The sequence below is a fragment of the Pantherophis guttatus genome, chromosome 1 (assembly GCF_059756535.1).
Source record: "Pantherophis guttatus breed Tessera chromosome 1, ASM5975653v1, whole genome shotgun sequence".
Lineage (NCBI taxonomy): Eukaryota > Metazoa > Chordata > Lepidosauria > Squamata > Colubridae > Pantherophis > Pantherophis guttatus.
Window position 1 is genome coordinate 177,088,365 of NC_142063.1, and position 21,179 is coordinate 177,109,543.

The following is a 21,179-nucleotide window of genomic DNA, read 5'->3' on the forward strand; positions in this document are numbered from 1 at the left end:
ACCTAATAAAACCCCAGAGAGAAAAAGTATACTCACTCCCAGTGCAGTCCCCCGGAACGTTCCTCCTGTCTCCTGTCCTGATCTCCAAGTCTCCGTCCCAGGGTTGATTAGAGAAGCTACTCCCGTCCGGCAAGAAAACAAACCTTAACACCAAAACAGTGTTTAGCGCGCTTTTTTAGATTTATTTGCTTACCAGACGAAAGGTCCTCAAGTCCCTGTTCCGCGCCAATTGTGATACACAGGAAATGCCTGTACCCAGAAAATAAGTGACAGAGAGTTGTGAGACAAGACAAGAATATAGTTTATTTAATTATTTCTTTGCAAAGGTCCCCCCCAAAGTGAGGGAGCAATTACCATCCTTTCTCGCCGTCTTTTATACAATTTTCAGGTTACATCTTACAGGATACAAGCATGTCCCTTGAGTACAATTTCAGACTTTATATAATACATGAACACATGATATTCCCATTATGGAAAGTCCCCATAATTCCAGTACATAAAAATACCCTACTTAAAAATATTGCTTACACGTGTATATCAGCATAACAAGTAATATCAGCATATACGCACTTCCCTTTCTTAACGAGGTCAAGCCGACCTGGACATCTCAAGAACACAACTTCCTCTAAAAACACAGGAACCACACATCCTGTTCTCACACTCCTTAAACTGTCAGCTAAATTATATACTCAGGTTATACAGAGTAAAATAACGCCTTAACATGATTTTAAAATGGAGTAACTTAGGCTATATTGTTTTACAGGAATAACCCTAATTTCTTTATTTCTCACAGTATATATACTGCAGTTGTTATTACAATGTTAAACTCACGAGGCAGATAAAAGGGGTGGCATTTCACTGCCAAGTATTCCAAATCAGGAGAACAGTGAGTGTCCATTATTTTAACATTTGTGCTCCAGTTGTTATCTATGTAAACACAAAGTCCCCCTCCTCTGCTCTTCCCAGAGACCATGGTTCTATCCGCTCGATAAACTGAGCATCCTTGTAATTCAATAGCCTCTCCTGGAATGGTAGGGTCAAGCCACGTCTCTGTAAAGACCATAACACAGCAGTCCCAAATGTTTTTCTGCAGAGAGATAATAAGTTCCAGCTCCTCAATCTTATTAGGGAGAGATCTAACATTTGAAACAAAAAGACTTGGCAGTGCAGACTTGTGAGGATTTTTTTCCCTTTAGCTCTGGGATCCCTTTATCCCAGAGCTATAATTGCACTCAACAATGAACTAAAGGGCCACCATCAGTGAGCTGTTGGACAGTATTACTTGGTCTGTTGTGTGGATGTTTGGGTGGTTTAGGGGTGGAGAATTGTGGTGGGTGGGAGTGTGTTTGGGGATTGTTACGTGTGTTGGACCTGGTCTTTGGGTGTTAAGTGAATTTTGTTGTATGGGTATACTGTGTATACATGTAAAATGACAATAAAGTTATTATTATTCAGCGGGGGGTTGTTAATCTGTTTTCTTGGCAAGATTCTTCAGAAGTATCTTGCTATTGCCTGCTTACTAGGGCTGAGAGAGAATAACTGGCCGAAGATCACCATCTGGCTTTGTGCTCAAGGCGGGCCTAGAATTCACACTCTCCAGCCTGATACCTTAATCACCACACCAAACTGGGTCACTTCATTTGTATAAGGAATTTGTATGAGAATCAGATGGGGCAACATTGCACAGGCAAAAAAGAACTAGATGAATAGTGTGATGTAGCAGGGGGGGAAGCAAATTCTGCATTTCTATTCTGCATTGTTCAGATTGCATTTGAATGTTAAGTCAACTTGAGAAGATAGATTTCAGATGCACATCAGGAAAAGCTGTATAAAAGTAAAAATCTTTCTCTGGCTTTAGAGATACTGGGTTCTCTTTGGCTGGAGCTCATTAACTGTATAGCTGTGTTTGGGGGGATACAGTAGTGAATTCCAGCAGTGATTAAAGAAGTTGATATATTTTATGCCTGTATGTACAAATAATGATGAAGAAATTCACTGAATTCCAATATTGGTTAAACTTAGCAATATGCATTGTCAGTCTAAATCAAAATGTATCTACACATCCAAGCTCAAACTTTTTAGAGAATTCCAATGCATTTGCAATTTGTCCGTATAGCAGCCAGTCACTTATTGCCTGCATACCAATACCAAATAAATTAATTGTGCTCTACAGCTGGAAGGATTTTTTTTTTTAAAAAAATAATTTTTATTGAGTATTTTACATTTTAAAACCAAACACACAATAGCAAAAGAAGTCAAGAGACAAAAACAAAAAACAAAAACACACGCACATCAGACATTAAAATACAATACTAACAACAGATATATATAATTTTACAACTTTCTGCATTGACTTTTGTCTTTACTCTTAGCTTTTATCCTCCTGCTCCTTCTCTTTATTTTTAAATATTCATAATTAACTGTTTTGTTAGCAGTTCTTTGCCTTGCGAGACTCCCCCCTCTCGCAAGCCTGGCCTTCCATGTTATCGAACGCCTACCTCGATGAAGAGCTTTGGAACCCAGAGAGGTGGCATGTCGCGAAGAGGGGGTTGAGGGGTTTTTTATATAAAGTTTTAGCAAATGTCTTAAGGGGTTCCGGGGGGGGAGGGTTGGATCAGAAGTAAGGCCGTGGGTATGGGGGATAACCCACTAAGGGGAGGGCCAGGTAAGGCTGTGGAGCACGGCATGGGGGGTGGGAGGCCCGGGGTCAAGAGGGGGGATAAAGTTCATCCAGATAAGGTTTTTACCATCAGTACTGTGGGTGGGAGGGGTAGATATGGCGGGAGCAGGAGGCCATATCGTGTTAGGGGAGCGCGCGCCCGCTGTCTTCGAGCGGTGGCGCGCTCCGGCCCCCAAAGCTCCACTCGTTTTCCAGGTGGCGCAGATCCTCAGGGCCCTGACCTCCGTCTGATGTTATGCAATGCCAGGTCTGTAGTAAATAAAGCCCCCCTCATTTGTGATCTTGTTCAGGAGGGGGGAGCGGACCTGGCAGGTATTACGGAAACCTGGTTGGGCCAAGAGGGGGGGTCCCTCTTGTTGAAATGTGCCCACCAGGTTTCCACGCATTCCATCAGCCGAGGTTGCAGGGTAGGGGCGGGGGGGTAGCGGTTATTATTAACGAAGGTCTGAGACCGAGGGAGGCCACTGTTCCTCAGATGGTCGGCTGTGAATCCCTCCTTGTGAAATGGGGCCACGGGGTTCAGATGGGTTTGCTGATCACATACCTGGCTCCCTGCCATGTGGCAGCAGCCCTGCCCGAGCTACTCAGTGTCATCGCCACGGTGGCGGTTGAGACCCCTAGGCTTATGGTCATGGGGGATTTCAACTTGCCGTCCGTTGGTGAGGCATCTGAGGTGGCTCGGGAGTTCATGGCTTCCATGACAGCCATGGACCTGACCCAGTTAATTCATGGCCCTACCCACACGGGGGGAAACACGCTGGATCTGGTTTTTGTCTCTGGACAGTGGTTGAGTGATCTCGAGATAGGGGATATAGTCACCGAGCCCTTGTCATGGTCTGATCACTCTCTCCTTCGTCTCGACCTTCGAACCGCTACACCCCACCGCAGGGAGGCGGAGCCGGTAAGATGGTTCCGCCCCAGGTGCCTGATGGAACCGGATAGGTTCCAGATGGAGCTTGGGCCATTCCCTGAGGATCTGGCACACGCCTCGACTGGAGACCTAGTGGCCGCCTGGGATAGGGCGGCCGCTGGAGCTCTGGATCGGGTCGTGCCTTTGCGGCCTCTGACCCGGCGCCGATCTCATTTAGCTCCTTGGTTCACTGAGGAGATGAGGGAGTTGAAGCGCCGGAAAAGACGCCTAGAGAGTAGTTGGAGGGCCAGTCTTTCTGAATCTGACCGGACACTGGTAAGAGCTCATATTAGGAATTACCTAGTGGCGATAAAAGCAGCGAAATGTAGCTATTTTGCTGCTCTTATTGCGTCATCAGATAATCGCCCGGCCGCCCTGTTTAGGGTGACCCGCTCCCTGCTCCACCAGGAAGCGCGGGAGGACCCCTTGGAGGGTAGAGCCGAGGATTTTGTTCAATATCTGTATGACAAAATCGCTCAGATTCGGGAAGATCTGGACTCCGACTGGATAGTCTCAGGGGGAGGGACTGGGGCAGGTCTTGAGAATGTTATCTGGGATGAGTTTGATCCTGTGACCCCTGAGGACGTGGACAGGATTCTGGATAGACTGAACGCGACCACTTGTTTATTGGACCCGTGTCCCTCCTGGTTAGTGCTGGCTTCTCGGGAGGTGACACGAGGCTGGTTCCAGGGGATTATAATCGCTGGGTGAGGGTGTCTTTCCTGCCGCCTTGAAAGAGGCGGTGGTGAGGCCTCTCCTCAAGAAGCCTTCCCTGGACCCGGCAATGTTGGTAAATTATCGTCCGGTCTCCAACCTTCGTTTTGTGGCGAAGGTTGTTGAGAGTGTGGTTGCGCAACAGCTCCCCCAGCACCTGGATGAAACGACGTATCTGGATCCGTTCCAGTCGGGCTTCAGGCCCGGGTACAGCACGGAAACGGCATTGGTCGCGTTGGTTGATGATCTCTGGAGGGCTCGGGACAGGGGGTGCTCCTCTGTCCTGGTCCTGTTAGATCTCTCAGCGGCTTTTGATACCATCGACCATGGTATCATGCTGCACCGGTTGGAAGAGTTAGGGGTGGGAGGCACTGTGTTGCGGTGGTTCTCCTCCTTTCTCTCTGACCGGTTGCAGTCTGTGTTGACAGGGGGACAGAGGTCGACCCCAAGGCCCCTCATATGTGGGGTGCCGCAAGGATCGGTCCTCTCACCTCTCCTGTTCAACATTTATGTGAAGCCGCTGGGCGAGATCATCCGTGGTTTCGGGGTGGAGTACCATCAGTACGCTGATGACACCCAGCTGTACATCTCCACCCCGGATCACCCCAACGATGCCCTTGAAGTGATGTCCCAGTGCCTGGAAGCCGTACGGATCTGGATGGGGAGGAACAGGCTCAGGCTCAACCCATCCAAGACTGAGTGGCTGTGGTTTCCGACGTCCCGATATAACCAGTTGACGCCATCACTGACTATTGGGGGCGAATCATTGGCCCCCACGGAGAGGGCTCGCAACTTGGGCATCCTCCTGGATTCACGGCTGTCTTTAGAAGAGCACTTGACGGCCGTGACCGGGAGGATTTTTTATCAGGTCCGCCTGATTCGCCAGTTGCGTCCCTTTCTGGATCGGGACTCGTTACGCACGGTCACTCATGCCCTCGTCACCTCCTGCCTGGACTATTGTAATGCTCTCTACATGGGGCTCCCCTTGAGGAGCACCCGGAGGCTCCAACTGGCGCAGAGTGCGGCCGCACGGGTGGTAATGGGAGCGACATGGCGCTCCCATGTAACACCTCTCCTGCGCGAGCTGCACTGGCTCCCGGTGGTCTTCCGGGTGCGCTTCAAGGTTTTGGTTACCACCTTTAAAGCGCTCCATGGCTTAGGGCCTGGTTATTTACGGGACCGCCTACTACCACCAATAGCCTCCCACCGGCCAGTACGCTCTCATAGAGAGGGACTCCTCCGGGTGCCGTCAGCCCAACAGTGTCGACTGGCGGCCCCTAGGGGGAGAGCCTTCTCTATGGGGGCACCTACCATCTGGAATGAGCTCCCCCCGGAGATACGGAGGATCCTGGATCTGCGCTCCTTCCGCCGTGCTGTGACCTTTTTATTCCATCAAGCGGGCTTGGCCTGATCTCTTCCCTTTTTAAATACGTAAATTTTAATCTGTTTTTAAATTATTGGGGTATTTTAATTTGTCTGGGCCAAATAATTTAATTTGATTTTATCGGGTTTTTAAATTTTGTGTATTTATGTATTTTATTGTTGGCTGTTCACCGCCCTGAATCCTTCGGGAGTAGGGCGGTATACAAATCAAATAAACAACAAACAAACAACAAACAAGGATCATTATTTACATTTATATCCAGTATGTTAATATCAAATTTCACTTTATATTTTTATTTCTTAATTTGATTTCTGTTTTCCACCATGTATAAAACGTATTCCACACTTTATAATAATCCAAGTCTTCTCTTTCTTTGATCTCCATCGTTAATTTATCCATTTCGGTGCATTCAAGGATTTTCTTTATTATTGTTTCTTCCGATGGTGTATTGGCCGACTTCCACATTTGTGCTAGAGTAATTCTGGCCGCCATTAGAATATGCAATATAATACAATAGAGACTTTTTTCCATTTTTCTATTAATCATTCCTAGGAGGAACATCTCTGGTTTAAAATCTAACTTTTGAAGTGTAATCTCTTCCAACCACCCTTTAATTTTATACCAAAATTTCCTCACCTTAGGGCACATCCACCACATGTGGTAGTATGTCCCTAGTTTGTGACCGCATCTCCAACATTGGGGTGATAAATTGGAGTACATTTTTGCCAGTCTCTCTGGTGCTAAATGCCACCTATAAAACATTTTATAGCTGTTTTCTTTGTATGATATGGTCAATTTATAATTTTTCTCCCACAATTTTTCCCATTTATCCAATTCTATGGTATGTCCAAAATTCCTAGCCCAACTTATCATCATTTCCTTTACTGTTTCTTCCTCCAATTTGTATCCTAATAGGTAATTATAGATATTTGTAATCATTTTTCTTCCCGATCCTAATATTAATTTATCTAATTCCAATTGTTTCCTGTTTATGCCAAATTGTTCCTTATCTTTTTAAAATCTAATTTTGATTTGTAAATATGGCCACCATTCCAAATTTATTCCTTGTTTTTTCAAATCTTGCATTGATTTTAATTCTCCTTTTGTGTCTAATAAATCTGCGTATCTCACCATTTTATCTAGGTCTGTGGTATTTGGATGTATCATTGCTTCCATTGTAGACAACCAAACTGGGACTTTCATATAATGATTCTTTTTAATCTTTTCCCATACTTTCAGTAGTGCATCCCTTACCTTATGACGCTGAAAATAAGTGTGTGATTTATTTTTCCCATCCCATAAAAAGCCATGCCAACCGAGTTGAAGGTCATGGCCTTCTATTGTTAATATCTGCTTATTTTTAAGTTGTATCCAATCTTTGACCCATGTTAGGGATGCCGCTTGATAGTAAAGTTCCCATTCTGGTAAACTGAAACCTCCTTTTTCCCTACTGTCTTGCAATAATTTGAATTTAATGCACGTTTTTTTCTCTGACTGTATGAATTTCAATGTCAATTTGTTCAGTTGTTCAAAAAAAAAAATTCCCTAATGTTATTGGTACTGTTTGAAATAAATATAGTAACTTGGGCAATATGTTCATTTTTATTGTTGAAATTTTGCCAATTAATGATATTGGTAATTTAGTCCAGTTATCCAAATCTTTTTGTATTTGTAATAGGAATGTATCATAATTGTTCCTCTTTATGATAGTACACTTTTCTGATAGCCAAATTCTTAAATATTTAGTTTTCTTTGTTCTCGAGATTCCCAGTTCCTCCTCTAGTTGTTCACTCTGTCAGTTGTTTAAATTCTTAGTCAATATTTTAGTTTTGTCTTTATTCATTTTAAATCCTGCTACTGCGCCAAATTGGTTTATGTCTTGTAGTAAAATAGGTCCAGATTCTAAAGGTTCCTCAATAATAAATGCCAGATCATCTGCGAATGCTTGGACCTTATATTCTTGTGACTTAATTTTTAATGCCTTTATTTCCGAATTATCTCTAATTTGGGACATTAATGTCTCCACAGGCAGAATGAACAACAGAGGAGACAGCGGGCAGCCCTGTCTTACTCCTTTAGTTATTTCAAAACTTTCTGTTTGTTCCCCATTGATTATTATCTTTGCACTCTGTATAGTGTATATGGCTCTAATCGTGTCTATAAATTTTTCTCCAAAATTCATTCTTATTAATTGGTTTATCATAAAGTCCCAGTTTAAGTTGTCAAAAGCTTTTTGTGCATCCAAGAAAACCACAGCTACCTGTTTTTCAGGGTGAGCTTCGTAATATTCTAATGCATTGATGATAATTCTTATATTGTTTTTTATATATCTATCGGGTAGGAATCCATTTTGGTCCGAATGTGTAATTTCGTTCAGTATATTTTTAATTCTATCCGCTATTAGGGCCATAAATATTTTATAGTCAGCATTTAGCAACGAGACTGGCCAATAATTCTGTATCTTCTGTTGTTCACTATTTTTTTTTATTAAAGAGTTTTACAAAAAGAAAAAAAAATTTACAAGTATTTTCCCATCCCCCCTCCCTTCCTTACCCCCCCCCCAACTTCCCAGAACAAAATACAGGGTATAACAATTAACAATCATATGCTAAACTAAGCTAATTAACTAAGGATTCCTATCCCCCCTTCACACTTTAACTCCCCTTTTACTTAACTAAATATAAATACTCTTAATTTTTCTATTCATTCATAAGCTATTTGATACTTTTTAGTCTGATATTTGTTTTGAATATAATCAATCCATCTTCTCCATTCCGATATATATCTTTCTTGTGAGTGATCTTTCAAATATGCTGAAATCTTCGCCATTTCTGCCAGATTTGCTACTTTTAATGTCCATTCTTCAATAATAGGCAAATCTTCCTTCTTCCAATATTGCGCCACCAAAAGTCTAGCTGCAGTTATTAAATTTAAAATCAATTTAGTCTCTATAACCGTACAATCTGTAATTATACCCAACAAAAACAATTATGGAGTAAACTTTATCTTCTTTTTAAGAATATTTTGGATAATCCACCATATGAGTCCTTCGGGAGAAGGGCGGTATAGAAATAAAATTATTATTATTATTATTATTATTATTATTAAAATGCTTTAACTTTTTTACAAGTCCACCAAACATGAAAATAGGTAGCATCAACACAATCACATCTCCAACACTTAGATTGTAAATTCGGATACATACAAGCCAACTTTTTAGGATCTAAATGCCATCTATAGAACATTTTATAAAAATTTTCTCTTAAATTTTGTGCTTGCATAAATTTTACATTTCTAACCCATATTTTTCCCAAGTTTCCATCATTATTGGTTCCTGAATGTTTTGTGCCCATTTTATCATACAATCCTTAACTAATTCCATTTCTGAATCTATTTCTAGCAATACATTATATAATCTTTTTATATGCATTTGACCTTGGTCTCTAATTTGTTTTACCAAATTTTCCTCATTCTGCATGATACCAATTCTCTGATCTTCTTTCCATCTAGCTTGCAACTGACCATACTGAAACCAAGTTTGAAATATTCTTTCTTCTTTTAATGCATTTAAAGATTTTAACTGCAATACACCCCCTTCCATTTTAAGAAGCTCTTTATAAGTAATCACCTCTTGCTTTTGTTCTACACTTATATTCTCTATCGCATGTCTGGGTATTGCCCATATAGGTATCTTATAATTTAACTTATATTGATACTTTTTCCAAACTCGTAACAAGGCATTCCTTAATATATGGCTTTTAAAGGTCTTATCCACCTTTTTATCATATAATAAGTAAGCATGCCAGCCATATAACAAATCATATCCTTCAATGTTCAATATTCTTTCTTCTGTTGAGTAATCCAATCACTAATTATTGTTAGGACAGCTGCTTCATAGTATAATCTTAAATTAGGCATTTTAAGACCTCCTCTTTCATGTATATCTCGCATTATTTTTAACTTTATTCTCGGTCTTTTCCCTGCCCAAACAAAATTATTAATACCCTTCTGCCATTCCCTCAGATTTTCATCTTTCTTGAGTATTGGTATCATTTGGAACAAAAATAGAAACCTAGGTAGAACATTCATTTTTATTGCTGCTATTCTTCCCAACAGAGATAATTGTAGTTTTCTCCAATTCTCCATCTCTTTCTGTATTTTTTGCCATAACATTTCATAATTATTTTTATATAATTTTACATTTGAGGCTGTGATATATACCCCTAGATATTTAACCTTTTTTACTATTTCAAATCCTGTTAGTCTTTCTAGTTCTTCTTTTTGCTTTACCATCATGTTTTTGGTTATTATCTTTGTTTTTTGTTTATTTATTTTAAATCCAGACATTTGTCCATATTGGCTAATTATATCCATTAAACCTGTAGCTGATTGTACTGGTTGAGTTAAAGTAACAACCAAGTCATCTGCAAATGCTCTTAATCTATAATCATGATGTCTAATTTTAATTCCCTTTATTTTATTTGACCCTCGTATTTTATTCAATAAAGGTTCCAAAGTTAAAATAAACAATAATGGTGATAAAGGGCATCCCTGTCTTGTTCCTTTTTCAATTTTAAAAGTTTCTGTTAAACCACCATTAATTATTATTTGTGCTGTTTGTCTCTAATAGATTGTGTAAAGTATTCTCTAAACTGCATCTTTTCTATTATTTTCAATAAAAATTGCCAATTCAATCGATCAAATGCCTTCTCCGCATCCAAAAGATAAGCGCTGCAGGGACTTGGTTGTTCCTTTCCAAGTATTCCAATAAGTTTACAATTTGTCTTACATTACCTTTCATTTGTCTCCCACTTATAAATCCAGATTGGTCATTATGAATCATTTGTTGCATGATTACCATTAACCTATTTGCTAATATTTTAGCAAAAATCTTATAATCAGTATTTAAAAGCGATATTGGCCTATAATTCTTGGGTTGACTACGGTCTTGATCCTCCTTTGGAATCAATGAAATAAAAGCTGTTCTCCAGGAAGGGGGTACATCTCCTCCGGCTTGAATCTTGCAAAATAGTTCCTTAAGTGGTTCTACCATTTCTAACTGCAAATTTTTATAATAAACAGCTGTCAGTCCATCTGTGCCTGGAGCTTTACCCCCCTTTAACTGTTTAATTGCTAAAATAATTTCTTCCGAAATTATTGGTTGGTTCAGTCCTTCCCTTTGCTCTGGTGTAATTACAGGGATATTCTTCTCCTGTAAATATCTGTCTATGTCTTTGCCTTGAATTGTATCACTAGCATATAACTTTGTATAGAATTCTAAAAAGGCTTTTTTAATCATATTTTGTTGATATACCTCTTTACCTTTGTATTCTATTTTTTCTATAGTACGTAGCTTTTGTTTTTTCCTTAACAAGTAGGCTAACCATCTACCTGGTTTATTTGCATTACAAAAAGTGTTATGTTTAGCATATTGTAAGTTAGTTGCCACTTGGTCTGCCATCAACATATTAAACTGCCCTTGCAACAAATTTATTGTTTCCTTTATTTTCTTATCTGATGGATTTAATATAAGTGCCTGCTCTTTCTTTTTTATTTCCTCTTCTAAGTCCCTCCGTTTCTTTTCTTGTCTACGTCTATATTTATTATTCAAATATATTAAGGTTCCTCTCATATGCATCCCAAACCATTTCCATAGGCGTACCCTTGTGCATATTCATAGCAAAAAATTCTTTCATTTGTTTACATTCTTTCACATTTTCCTCATATCTGAACAAATTTTCATTTAGCCTCCAAGACCTTCTAGCTCCCTTTTCCTGCTCTAATTCCATCCACACTGGACTATGATCAGATAAAATTCTTGAACATATCTTCGTCTTCTTTACCCTAGAAAAGAAATCATTAGTAATTAATATAAAATCAATCCTAGAAAAGGATTGATGTCTATCAGAAAAAAAAGTAAAATCCTTTTCTTCAACATTTCGTTCCCGCCAGATATCTCTCAACTCCATATCATCCATTATATCAAAAAAAGATTTAAGCAATCTTGCACGATTTTGGGTATTTTGAAGTAATCCTTTTTTGTTCTTTTGGGTATCCAATACTTCATTCCAGTCACCCATTAATATACACGATTTATAATCCCATTGTATTGTTTTGGTATGCAAAAGCTGTTGGTTAGGAGCATATACTCCAATTAAAAGTGTTTTCTTCCCTTCTATTAGGAATTCAATTGCAATATATCTTCCTTGAGCCTCAATTAATTTGGCTGTTAAATCTGTCCTTAGGTATATAACTATACCATTTTTCTTCTCTGGAGCAGATGCAAAATGTGTCCCCAATCTTGAATTTATCAAGTATTTTTGATCTGTCACTCTAATATGTGTTTCTTGTAGGCAAATTACATCATTTTTAAACTGTTTCAAATAATGAAATATTTTCTTTCTCTTTTGTGGTGAATTCAAACCATTGACATTCCAGGTCAAAAATTTAGTTACCATTCTCCTTCACCTTTCTCTTCGGCCTTGCTCCTCCCACTGCTTCTGTTTTTGTAGCTTCTTGAGCTTTCATTTGGGATTGCTGTAACTTTAAATCTTGTTCTTTTCGCTTTGCTGCAGCGCAAGTCTGCCTTTGATCTTTTGGTTCTTCTCTTTTTTCTGCTACTTCCAAAGGTTGATCAGTACCAAAAAATTGCAATAAATCTTCTTCAATAAGCGAGGTCTCTCCTGCAGCTTGTCAAAAGCTTTCTGTGCATCTAAAAATATCAAAGCCATTTGCTTTTCCGGATGTGCTTCATAATATTCCAAAGTGTCCAGAATTATTCTCATATTGTCTCTAATTTGTCTTTTAGGCAGAAATCCATTTTGATCTGAGTGTATAAAGTTATTTAAATATCTTTTAAGTCTTTCGGCCAGTATTGAAGTGAAGATTTTATAATCAGAATTTAGCAGGGAAATTGGTCTATAATTTTTGATTTGTTGTGGGTCTGTATCCTCCTTCGGTATCAATGTGATGTAAGCCTCAGACCATGATTAGTGTATTTTCTTCTTTATCATAACTTCATTCATAACTTCTAGTAATGGGAGACTTAGTGATTCCTGCAATGTCTTAAAAAATTCCACTGGTAAACCATCTGGCCCTGGTGCTTTTCCATTTCTTTGTTTCTTAATTGCTTCATTTAATTCCATCATTGTTATATTTCCCTCTAACATCTCCTCAACTTCTTTGGGGATCCTGAGTAAGTTTGCATTTTGAAGATATCGTATCACTTCTTCCTCCTCTATCTTTTCTTTCTTGTACAATTGTCTATAAAAATCCTGTATAATTTTTTTCTTTTCTATATTTCCAAATTTACTTTGACCCTGGTCATCAATTAATTGTGTTATTTTCTTTTCTCTCTCTTTTTTCAATTTATATGCTAACCATCTTCCTGGTTTATTCGCATTCTCAAAATAATTCTGTTTAGAACTTCTAATTTTTTGAGCTAATTCTTCTTTTTCCAGTAGATCCATTTTATGTTTTATCATGTCCAGTTTCACTTTAAGATCTTTTTTATAAGGACATTTCTGAAGCTCTTTTTCAAATCTCTTATAATCCTCTTGTAAAGTTTTCTGTGTTTGCCTTTTCTTCACATTTCTCTTCCTTGTATAGTCTATTATCACTCCTCTGGCATAGGCCTTCATTGTATCCCAAAGATTTTGTGTCGAGGTGTCTTCTTTCTGATTCTTCTTAAAGAAGAATGCCAGTTCTCTCTCCATTTTTTGTACAAAATCTTTTTCTTTTAGTATAGTATTATTTAAAGTCCATCAGAAGAATGCCAGTTCTCTCTCCATTTTTTGTACAAAATCTTTTTCTTTTAGTATAGTATTATTTAAAGTCCATCTAAATTTCCTTTTTTGTCCTTTCCATTTCACTGTCACTGGATTATGATCTGCCCATGTACTTGTTTCTATCTCAATTTGATCTATATTCAAAGTCAGTTCCAATGTTGCCCATATCATATCTAACCTCGACCAAGATGTATGTCTATCCGAGTAAAAAGGAGAGAATTTGGCAGAAATAATGATTGGAATTTTGGCCGAGGCAATAGAAACTACCAAAGAGAAGATGATGGACGGGGTCAATGAGATATGTTGAGTCTACACGAAGTACGCAATGCGGAATAAGTTACCATGAGAAGTTCATATAAGATTTACTAAGAAATCAATTAAAACACAAATACTGCAAATTGCCAGAGAAAAAACGTTGAAGTATAAGGAGAAAGAAATTGCGGTTTTGAAACAAATACCCAGAAGAGTGAGAGAGATGCGGAGAGAATATCAATTTTTGACCAAAGTATTACTCCAAAAAGGCGTGAGCTACAGATGGCTGGTACCAGAGGTCTTATATTAACATGGCAATTTCAAAGATATAGAATTGATACAATAGACAAGGCAAGAGCATTTTATACTGATTTTCTTAAAGAGAAAGAAACAAAAATGGAATTTCAATCAACAGTTTCAAGAATTTCAATTTCAATCCAATACAATTTCAAGAAGAAGAATTGGCAATGATGGAAAAAGTAGAAGGGGCAGAGGGAATTAAGATCAACTAGAGCAACAAAGCCTACATATAAAATATGAATATGGAAGAAAGAAAATTAATTTCAATAAATATAAATGGACTTAATTCGGCAGTAAAAAGAAGAAAGATATTCCACAAATTAGAGAAATTAAAATGTGACATAGTTTGCCTGCAAGAAGTACATATTAAAAAACAACATGAAAAGATACTTGTACGTTCTAAATTAGGGAAAATCTTTACATCATTGCCACAATGTACAAAAAGAGGACTGGTTTTATACATTAAAAATACAAAATCAGCTGAGCAAGTATATGTGGATGATAAAGGAAGAATTTTGATGGTGGAGATTATGGACAATAATATGAAAATCCTCTTAGTAGCAATATATGCCCCAAATAATAATCAAAGTGACTTTTACAGATAATTGCATATGAAAATAATAGAAATGGAGTATGATAACATTTGCATGATGGGAGATTTTAATAGTATAGTAGACGGTGACTTGGACTACAAGACGCACAAAACAACAAGACTGTAAGGATCGCCTCTCCTTCCAACTTAAGAAAGTACAAACTCTTGAAACGTAGTTGTTCAAAAGGATTCTTTTATTAAGCAGAAGTGAAAACCATCCAGCTAAAGCACAATCTGAATGCCCTTAGGCAAAGCAGTAGGATTAAAGTGGTAGAGACCCCTTCCTTTAAGTCAGAATGCAGATTTCAGCCAATACACAAGTGTGAAGATGTTTTCTTTACTATTTCCTTTGAGAACCCGAACAAACATGCATTCCCACCACTACCCTTTAAAGTGACATGACTATCATAATGACATGACTATCATATATGACATGGCTATCATAAAAATTCCTGCAGGTAAAGGGAATCCCAGGCTTCCTTGGCGCCAGGATATAGGTTGTAAAATATCTGATGACACAGGCCATGCTAGTAAATTGAATCCAAGTCCTCCCTTCCTCCACTTGAATGGCAGTATCACTTTTAGGGATCTGACAAAGACATAGCAGAAAGATATTACCGAAATCTTTCTTCAAGATGATTGAGGATTTTTCATCAGGTTCGCCTGATTCGCCAGTTGCGTCCCTTTCTGGATCAGGACTCCTTACGCACGGTCACTCATGCCCTCGTCACCTCCCGCCTGGACTATTGTAACGCTCTCTACATGGGGCTCCCCTTGAGGAGCATCCGGAGGCTCCAACTGGCGCAGAGTGCGGCCGCGCGGGTGGTAATGGGAGCGACATGGCGCTCCCATGTAACACCCCTCCTGCGCGAGCTGCACTGGCTCCCGGTGGTCTTCCGGGTGTGCTTCAAGGTTTTGGTTACCACCTTTAAAGCGCTCCATGGCTCAGGACCTGGGTAGTTGCGGGACTGCCTACTACCACCAATAGCCTCCCACCGGCCGGTGCGCTCTCATAGAGAAGGGCTCCTCCGGGTGCCGTCGGCCAAACAATGTCGACTGGCGGTCCCCAGGGGGAGAGCCTTCTCTGTGGGGGCACCTACTATCTGGAACAAGCTCCCCCCGGAGATACGGAGGATCCCGGATCTGTGCACCTTCTGCCGTGCTCTAAAGACCTTTTTATTTCACCAGGCGGGCCTGGCCTAACTTTCTCCCTCTTTTTAAACAATTTTTAAACAATTTTAATATTTTAATATTTTTAATATCTTTTAATTTTCAAAGTTTAAATCTGTTTTAAATTGATTTGGGTTTTAATCTGTCTGGGCCAAATTATTTAATTCGATTTTAGTTCTGTTTTTTAAATTTTGTATGTATGTATTTTATTGTTGGCTGTCCACCGCCCTGAGTCCTTCGGGAGAAGGGCGGTATACAAATTAAATAAAAGTAAAAGTAAAAGTAAATCTAAAAGATGTATGAAGAGATAGAAATGGTAAAAATCGAAATAACTCTTAAATTGAATCCAGAGACAGTTCACTTCTGCATTTTCTGAGTTTTGTTATTCCAATCCATAGTACAAATTAGCATGAATGTGTTACTATAGGGTTGAAAATGTGGAAAATTGTTTCAATAAAATCGTTGAAGAAGATTGCCCAATAGTTTATTTGTATTTATTTATATGCACCTATAGATGTATAAGATGATTTACTACTGAATTCATAAAGCTATTAATTTGAAATAATATGAAACAATGCAAGTAGAAATGTCTCTTAAATTATGTAAACCAATTTCTGAGTTTGATTCAATTCAGCATATTTGTCAAAATACTAGAACTTATTGGTGGGGTGGGTGCCAAAATAGAAGATAAGTTTACAAGATAAATTAAAATATCTAGGTACAGTCTAAAGCTCCAAATTATAAGCAGAGTAGGTTTATTTCTAAATGAGATCTACATTAGATTGTATTTATTCCAATTTATGGAGAGATCAAATATAATACCAAAATCTTCTATTAAAGAAATGTTATAATGGAAAATGTTTCTGGCATAACTACAAAATATGCACATGTAACAATATGTCAGCTACTATAAGAGAAAAGACATTTTCAGAATTTCTAATAGCAAGAGTAAGGTTTATAATTACATTAAAAAGAGAAAGTGCTAAAGAATGTTCTTTGGTATTGACATATACCACATGTAAACTCAGCTCCTTTGAGTCTAGGTCAATGTTGGCAAACCTTTTTGGCACCGAGTGCTGTATCTGGAGCGCACGCTTGGGGGGGAGCACCAGAAACCAGAAGAGCAGCTCCCAGGCATGCATGCACACGCTGGGAAGCTGACCTTCTGATTTCCGGCATGCGCATGCTCACTGGTCACCTGGTCTTTTATTTTGGTGCACATGCATGCGCAAAGGCCAGTTGGCACGCTGGAAACCAGAAGCTCAGCTTCCAGGCATTCGCATACGTGCCAGGGAGCTGTTCTTCCAGTTTCTGGTGCTCCCGTGCGCGAAGACCAGCTGGCCAGCATGCATGTGCATGCCAGAACCCAGAAGAGCAACAGGCAATGGTTGGCGCGCCCTGAGAGATGGCTCTGTGTGCCACTTCTGGCACGCGTGCCATAGGTTCACCATCATAGGTCTAAGAACTCTCCATGGTTAACGTTGGTTTCATTTCAAAATTCAAAGTTGGTTTGTGCATGTTTAATACTTGGATGGAAGACTATCAGGAAATTCTAGAACAGTATCCAACAGATATCCAATCCTAGGAGTTCAAGAAAACAGAGGAAGAAATAAAGTTAATCTACTTTTTGGTGTATGTCCATGAAATCACCAGAAGTTTGTCTCAAAAGAGATTTTATTTTTGACTGAAGGGATTAAGTCACAAACTGTTAAAATTATTGAAAATAGCAATAGCACTTAGACATACATACTGCTTCACAGTGCTTTACAGCCCTCTCTAAATGGTTTACCCACCTTGGAAGGATGGAAGTTTGAGTCAACCTTGAGCCTGGTGAGATTCAAACTGCCAAATTGCCGGCAGCTGGCAGGCAGCTGAAGTAGCCTGCAGTACTGCACTCTAACCACTATGCCATCACTGCTCATATAGAGGAGAATGAAAAATTGGGGCAAAAAAACTCCTCTTCCAAATTTTTAATAAGCTACAAGTGAGTTGTAAAGCAAAGACAGAAAGACAATTTTTATGAGATTTCTAATTATTGTCTTGCTTGTACTATATTCTTCTACCAATCTATTTGTTTATTGAACATATAAACAAATGCTCCCCATTTCAATTATATAACTCTGACCAATATTACAATATTAATATTTTAATACAACATTAAAATGATAAATATGTATAAAAAGATGAGACCCATGCAGCAGACCACAACAATCAATGGTCAACATAACCAGGAGATGGAGGAAGCAGGATGTCAGTGCTATCTCCTTTTAGATGAGAAGCAGAATAAAGTGGTTGCGTATGGACCTATATGCAGAGACAGTCAGAAGCAGTTTATGAAGCAACCATGTAAGCCTACCAGAAAAGGAAAATTTACTGTTTGATAGACAGGTACTTTGAACATTTTCTTGTGTGTTGCAAGTACTTCTTTCAAACGATTTACACAGCCATACAGTGACATTCAGAATGAAATGTTTAGGGAAATGATTTCTATATTTTCTCTTAGAGACATTTGAAGATTTAACATGTCCTCCTTTATATTTATATTATAATCATGTTTTTTTCCCTCTTCTCCCCTCCCCTCCCTGTGCTTTACAGGGTGATACAATTGTTTCCTGTGATTCTTATGGTGTATTGAAACTGTGGGATGTTCGGAGGGGAGACCCAATGGTCTCCATTGATGCTGGTCCACACCCTGGCAACCAGGTGGCTTTTGATCCTTCCGGTAAGATCTTTCTTGACACAGGAGATATCAGGGACAAAGGTTTTAGCAAGGCCATTTGTCTGCAGTGCTGGATTTATTAAGAGTTTTAGAAACCTAATTATATGTACTTCTACCATTTTCTTGTACATATGTAGAACAGGCTTGAGAGGTGAAAAAGAAACAAACATAAAATGTTGCTCTCATTGAAATTAATGAAATTAACAGAAACAAACCCATAGAAGAAATATGAAGGCTGCATAATATTCCATTTTTCTGTGATTCCAAAACTTATATAAGTATTTCTAATAAATATTATTACAGTAGACTTTATTCATGCCATAACAAATGGTCTTAGATTTACAAGGAAATTAAATATATATGAACCCATGTAAATGGGTTAGTTTTATAATGCTTCCAAGAGCAGAAATTGCACCAGTTGTCAAGTTGTGCTTTTTGTCCCTTAATATTGAAATAAGCACTCTCTAAAAACATCCAGGGTTTTTTTTTATGATGTTTAAAATTTCCTAGCTGGAATAATTGCATTTTTGTACTGTCACAGTTAGATTCCTTTCACAAGTATCCAAAACTATCTCAAAAGAAACTTTGTTACAAACTTGCATAGACTCACTTACACACATAAGCCTAATTCAGAAGACTCAGACAGTTGTCTTCTAGCTGCCAAAATACTCAAATCAATTAATCTAGATGTAAATAAAAGAGTATATATATTGCTCAGGATTGAACTGTGGAGTTATTGGTGCTCTCTGAATTAGGTTCAAGTAGACAGCACCTGGTTAGATAATAAAACATTTCAGAGAATGTAAAGAATTCCACAATTTAGATATCTTATTGTTCCAGGTATTGACTCATTCATAGTGAAATTCTAAGCCATCCTTACTAAAAATTACACATAGACTATTCCTGAAGTATCAAACAGCCATTAGAACTGATAACCTAATGTTCCATGAATTTAGTCAGTCCATTTTAAAACCATAAATACTGTGTATGCATTATCACATTTGATAGCTGCAAATTCTGTGGCTTAATTGTGCCTTATGAAAAAAGGCTTTCTTTTATTGAATCTCCTCATTTAATTTGAATGAATGATTCTAACTTTCTGAGAAATGATAGTAATTGCTCTGTTTATTTTGAATGTATAACTAATTGCAGAACTGTAGTAGACTAAAACAATCGAAACAATAATATAAAAAAATAAAACATCCATGACATATAATAATATCCACAGATAGGTAAGAAGTTATTTCTTTATTATTTGTGGGTGAGCATTTTAAGCAAAAAACATTTTAATGCTTTTAGAGAATGGGAGAATGATGTTATTCATCCCATGCAGCCTCTCTTTGAAGCAAGCAAAAATCTCTGGTCTTCTTCCTAAAGAGTTGTTTTATTTCCCCTTTTTTTAAATTGAATGAATCTTATCCTTAAAAATAAGATTATTTTCTTCTATCCTTCCTTTCTTTCTTCAAGCAAATGTTCCCTTTACAAACTAAGTACTGTACTTCCTTCTTATAATAATTGCATTCAGCTTAGTTTCATAAAATGATTGTCCTGATCTATACAGGCCCTTGGCTTTTCTGCTTATTAGAATAAGGCTAGAAAGTGGAATTTGCATTTCACCAATTGGCCTTCAGTCATCGAATCAGCAGCTGGAGCTAATGTTGAATAATAATGCAATGCTTGGTTTTACTACTCCAAAACACACACTATTTCATGCAGCTCAGAGAAACAAAATCACAAAAGCCATTAAAAATTGAATGCATCTTCTTCATTTTGTCAGTGGGGGTTATCATTCTGTTTTCCAAAGTCCTAAGGTTTGCAGGAGTTACATTTGCCTACTAAACAACATTTTACTAGCCTTGCTTTGAGCCAGCAGTGTGCAGCTGCCACCAAAAAAACTAATACAATCCTGGTGGCAATTCCAAAACGGCGCACAGGGGCATAGCTGTGATGTCACGTGAGACCTGGGTTGTATAAACAGAGGCATAGAATGGGTTCTAAAAATTTTTACTACCAGTTCTGTGGGCATGGCTTATTTTGTGGGCGGGCTTGATGGTCATGTGACAATTCTTTAGGATTTAGCAGAGGTACTGATCTACCAGGCTTTTAACTACTTGCAGAGCTGTACCAGTCTACTCATTTGTTTTTGGAGGCACCAGTCTACCCATTTGTTTTTGGAGGCACCAGTCTACTCATTTGTTTTTGGAGACACCGGTCTACCACCACACTGCCTTTTAACACTGATCAGCTGTAGGGTGGCCCTTTGAAGCCCTGCAGCAAGCATTTAAACAGTTTTTTTCCTTCTAGCCGATCAGCTGGGACTCAGGAGGCAGCAATAGATTGGGGGTGGGGCCAAATAAAAGGTAATAATAATGTGGGGGGGGTGGGGGGCAGAACCGGTTCAGTGACATCATATCGTCACTGCTACTGGCTCGGCGGAACCAGGAGGAACTGGGAGGAACCCACCACTGCATAGAATCAAGATCACGTGAAGTATTAGTATCACTTTATAAAACCCTAGTAAGACCACACCTGGAATACTGCAACCAATTTTGGTCACCATACTATAAAAAGATATTGAGATGTTGAGATGTTTGAGATTATCAAAGGCCTGGAAACTATAACATATGAAGAACGGCTGCAGGATTTGGGTTTGGCTAGTCTAAAGAAAAGA

General features: G+C 38.6%; 1 protein-coding gene across 6 annotated transcripts in view; it reads left to right on the plus strand.

Moving 5' to 3' along the window:
* SPAG16 (sperm associated antigen 16) overlaps positions 1–21,179 on the plus strand; it is a 539,401-nt gene that overhangs the window by 444,339 nt on the left and 73,883 nt on the right. For all 6 annotated transcript variants that reach the window (XM_034433548.2, XM_034433564.2, XM_034433584.2 and 3 more), the window contains one exon: positions 18,385–18,511. In XM_034433548.2, coding sequence (XP_034289439.2) covers positions 18,385–18,511 — 127 coding nt within the window. The remainder of the gene's footprint in view (positions 1–18,384; positions 18,512–21,179) is intronic.